The following is a 5,000-nucleotide window of genomic DNA, read 5'->3' on the forward strand; positions in this document are numbered from 1 at the left end:
AAGAGAAGAAACGAACAGGTCTTTCCAGTCTTTAGCTATGCAGAGTTGGCAGAGACGAATTTAGAAAATGATTTACTTCACTTCATCCTGGTCTGCCTCTGGATGATGTTCTCTTTGATTGGAGGCGACTCTGTGCAGCTGGAGATGTTTCTCATCATCACCCTGGGGATCCATGAAACTCCGGAGTAAGAACAGGAGCTTTGAGGATTTGGACTGTAGTTAATATCAACAGTCTGCTACACTGACTCAGGACTACAGTTTGTTCTGATCTCCATCACTGCACCTCCAATACAAAGATACAAAGCCTCAGTGTATCAAGTACTTTTTTAATTTAGTAAAAAACACATAAATACAGAGAAACTACATTTAAATCACCAACAAATATTTTAAAATATGAAAAAAATGTATCATAGTGTTCGGTGCAACTGCCAAATGCGTTGTTTTTATGTGATATCACTTGTCAAAAGTTTGGACAATCCAATCCAAAAAATCGGACAATGCAAGCTCCTGAACATACTTTTGAAAATAGTTTAAACTAAAATATAATCAAAATGAACAGTAATTAGGGCTGTCAAAATTAAGCCATTAACAACACATTAACGCAACACAATGATATTTATTTTAACGACACTAATTGTATTAACCTGCAGTGCACATTTCTGTTTGAGTTTTTATTAAAAAAATAAATAAAGAAATATGAAAGAGGCCAGATAAAAACCTGGGATGCAACACGCATTTATTTACGACATCTTTTTTTTACTCAGATATAAAAAATAAAAAAAATCCAACAGTAAATAATTTTCAATCACTAAACATTTGTTTTATTGATGCACCAAGTGTCAAATCATCACCAAAATCTGCCATGATGAACAGATCCGGTACTTAAGACCATCCATAAGGAAACATAGCAAAAGTTCTGTTAGGTGTCCTAATTTAAAGTCGTAATTTAAAACACCAAAATTACTTTAAAACTTTTACAATAATATTTATTCTTCATGCTCCATGTTAAGTTCGGTTTCACTAATAATAAACATACATTTGCATAAAGCATCAATATTTGTCTATGCGCATGTTGATCAGAGAATTAAAAACTTTAAAAGTATTAATTTAAGGTACATTTAGAACAGATACAAATGTGTGATTAAGTTGCGATTAATCATGAGTTTAACCCTAACCCACAAGGGTAGATCAGCCCCTGAGTGTTGATGATTGTGTTCATTTACTCCTCAGCTTGGCATGGTCTTCTGCTGTTGTGCTTTCTGAACTGTTTCTCTGCTCAGCACACATCTTCAGTGTAGTTATCTGATCATCTGAATGCTTTCTCTGAGGTTACACCAGACTGCCATTATCCATCCCCTCTGTTATTCCGTCGCAGAATGGCGCACTTCACCTCCTGTCCATCAGGGGCGCACATACACACACAAACACACAGAGTCGACCCACGAGTCAAAATAACGTTGTGAGCACTGATGACCAACATGGCGACGCCTATGCATCGATTAATCGCTCGCAGACAAGCGTGAGTTGATGTTAATGATGTAATTATGCGGAAATACGTCTGTATCTTTGTGTTACACTGATACTGATATATTAATCTGGAATGTTGCTGAAATTTGTGAAAATCAGCAGCGCTTAGTGAGCTGCGGTGTGTGAGTGTGAGAGAGAGAGAGAGAGAGAGAGAGAGAGTGTGTGTGTGTGTGTGTGTGTGTGTGAGTGAGTGAGTGAGAGAGAGAGTGAGAGAGAGAGTGAGAGTGAGAATATTGTTAGCTATCTAGCCGGTGAGTGTCCCGGATGTAGCGCGTTTTGGACCGGACCTGTAATGTTCGCCGAATCCGCGTTATGTGTTGAACATGTTGTGAGATCTCAGGATTTGGTTTCTGGCCGACTGATTATTTTTAACTGATAATTGGTTGAATTCTGTCCGTGTTTTGACCGCAGGGAGGCGAATAAGCAGCATGTTCGGTGTCAGAAGTGTCTGGAACACGGCCACTGGTCCTACGAGTGCACTGGGAAAAGAAAATACCTGTACAGACCTTCCAGAACCGCCGAGCTGAAGAAGAAGCTGAAGGATAACTCCGATAAAGCAGCCAGTGCTCCTGGGTATCTAACACACCTGTGCAGAACTAATGGCCCCCTTCTCCTCACTACTGATGCAGTTTATTCCTGACTATAAAAACAAAAACCAAGTGATTAATCAAATAATCAGATGATCCCACAATCCAATATTTATTCAATTCAGTTTTAGTTGTGTGTAAGTTGTTTAGTTGTGTAACAGTGGACGGTGTCTCAAAGCAGCTTTACACAGATGAAGAGGTTATAAATGTGGCATGAACAATTTCAGTACCTATAAGTCCTCTAAAGAAAAACTCCCTGAGATGATAGGAGGAAGAACCAAAATCCAAAAGGGAATTCATCCTCACCTTATCTTCATTTAATAGCCTTTAATATTAAAGATATATTAAATCTCTAGTCACAGTATACACATCCAACCACAGAACTCCCATTTATTACTGCACATATCACCAGAGAGTGTTTCAAAACAACAAGAACCACAGTGTGTGTGTGTGTGAGAGAGAGAGAGAGAGAGACCCTGAGCAGGATAAAGTGTGTATTCTTCCTCTTGCATAGTGAACATATTAGTGGGTTTGAAAGCTGTTGTTGATGAATCCTTAACGCCTTGTGATTGGATGGAATGCACTGCAGAGTTCCTGCCCTCGTTCTGTAAACTGAGCAGCCGTCTGTCACTCGGGATGGTACGAGTACGCGAGAGAGTGGTGTGTGTTCATGAGTAATTCCTGGCCTTTATAATGACTGAAGTTCTTGACTCCTGGTCCATGTTGTAGATTTGAAGCAGATGATGATTTGATATTGTGTGTGTTTTTAGCTGGTCAGATGAGGACTGTTTTTATCTACAGTATTGAATCAGAATCAGATGAAAGGACTCCTGATTTCTCTTTGTCTTTATTAGAGATGGACCCGTGGTGCTGAGTGAGAAGAAAACCAAGAAAAAAAGGTACAGTTTTGTTTATTATTAATATATGATGTTTTGTATATGTGTAGATCTTCCACACTGCGTGTGTGTGTGTGTGTGTGTGTGTGTGTGTGTGTGTGTGTGTGTAATAAAAGCACTGTCCTGTTCCTCTGTGTTCCTCAGGTCTAAATCATCGAGCAGTTCCAGCAGCAGCAGCAGTGACTCGGAGAGCTCCACCAGCGACTCGTCAGACAGCGCTGACTCGTCCAGCTTGTCCTCCTCCGATGATGAAGACAGCAGCAGTGACAGTGAGGACACATCCAGCTCTTCCTTGTCCTCGTCCTCCTCTTCCTCCAGCTCTGACTCAGACTCGTCCAGTGGTAACAGTTCAGACCAGGGTCCTCCCAAGAAGAAGAAAAAGAAGAAATAAAGCCCTGACCCGGGTGTGTTTCCAGTCTTCAGTTGTTTTATGGAACTCTGATTGTGTCTTTGGGGAAAGAAACCCTTTTTTTTAAATCCATCACTTTTCCTTTCCTGAGTTTACTGAAGAGGTGCTGCTGTGATCAGGACAAAGACTGGCGTCCTTTCGCTTCATCTGCGGGGAAGGAAACCAAATTAAGAGATCCGATAAATACTGTTATAACTAATTGTTACTACCAGAGAAATGTTCCTTAAATCTTTACCCTGTTTTTACTCTTTATTCTTCTGTTTTTATTTCTTTTCTTTGGTAGATTTCTGTTTGTGGTAGATGTTTTTCCTGGAAACAAACCTGCAGATTGTTTTATTTCAATCTTTATGATGAATATCTGAGGTGTGTGTGTGTGTGTGTGTGTGTGTGTGTGTGTGTGTGTGTGTGTGAGTGAGAGACAGAGACAGAGACAGATCGCTGATGAGACCATCTGAAAAACTGTATGCAGCTTTTTTTTTTGTTGTTACACAGGAACTTTTTTCAGCTCACAGACGGAAATCCTGACTGTTTGGTTACGAAACTGAAGAAACTCCACATCTTTTTATTTTTGTTGTTGGAATCAATTGAGATGAAATTAAAGAATGTATTTGTCGCAGTCTGTTACACTCTCACACACACTATCTTCTACCCCACACACACACACGCACACACACACACACTCCATATAAAAATTAGTGATTATCAACTAGAATGAGCTCCAGGAGCATTTTATTAAATAAATCCACACTATCAGTTCTGGGAGAAAGTGTGCAGATCAGAGGAGGAGAATAGCCAGAAAAACTAATACATGTGTTAAATCCCGTAGTGAAGATTGTGCCAGCAGAAGCTCATGTCTGGTTCCTCTAACATTCCCTTACAGCACTCTGTACAACCACAGTGAGCAGAAAAGTTTCTCAGAACAGCTGAGGTAGAGAAGATCTGAGAGAACTGAGGGAGGAACTTGTACTAGCTGAACTGGGGAAATGTAAGAAAAAAAAGTTTGTTTGCAAAACTATTAACAAATAAATAATGTAGAAAGAGATGTAACTAAAAGTACATCTGTCGAGTCAGCAGTTTTCCCCCATGATTGTGGAGTCTGAACCACACTGAGACACTATTTAAAGGCTCAGGAACCTTCACAGGTGTTTGGATGTAATGAGTTGATTAGTGTGAGACGCCACGAGTCTCCAATATTCAACTTTTTCACAATATTCTTTCTGAACTCTGGGTTTTCATCAGCTGTGAGCCAAAATCATCACAATGAAAATCAATAAACACTTTAAATATATCAGTGTGTGTGTGTGTGAGGAATCTATATAATATACCAGTTTCACTTTTTCTATTGAATTACTAAAATAAATCAACTATTTAATGATATTCTACTTTATTGATATGCTCCTGTATTTAAGGAGAGGAATGTGGAAGGGCAGATGGTGGTAGATTTTGCTATAAGGATGGAATTGGCAGTGGTGAACACGTATTTTAAGAAGAAGGAGGATCATAGGGTGACATAAGAGTGGAGGAAGGTGCACACAGGTGGACTATGTTCTATGTAGGAGATGCAACCTGAAGGAGATTGGA

The 5,000-nt window shown here is 39.5% G+C and overlaps 1 protein-coding gene across 1 annotated transcript; it reads left to right on the top strand.

Moving 5' to 3' along the window:
* Positions 1-1,385: 1,385 nt before the first annotated feature.
* Positions 1,386-4,035, top strand: zcchc10 (zinc finger, CCHC domain containing 10). Its single transcript, XM_046867088.1, has 4 exons — positions 1,386-1,519; positions 1,939-2,100; positions 2,969-3,013; positions 3,155-4,035. Exons 1-4 carry the CDS (start codon positions 1,470-1,472, stop codon positions 3,399-3,401), a joined length of 504 nt encoding a protein of 167 aa, XP_046723044.1. The 5' UTR covers positions 1,386-1,469; the 3' UTR covers positions 3,402-4,035.
* The last annotated feature ends 965 nt before the right edge of the window (positions 4,036-5,000 follow it).

This window comes from Silurus meridionalis, chromosome 15, assembly GCF_014805685.1.
Source record: "Silurus meridionalis isolate SWU-2019-XX chromosome 15, ASM1480568v1, whole genome shotgun sequence".
In the NCBI taxonomy this organism is placed as follows: Eukaryota; Metazoa; Chordata; class Actinopteri; order Siluriformes; family Siluridae; genus Silurus; species Silurus meridionalis.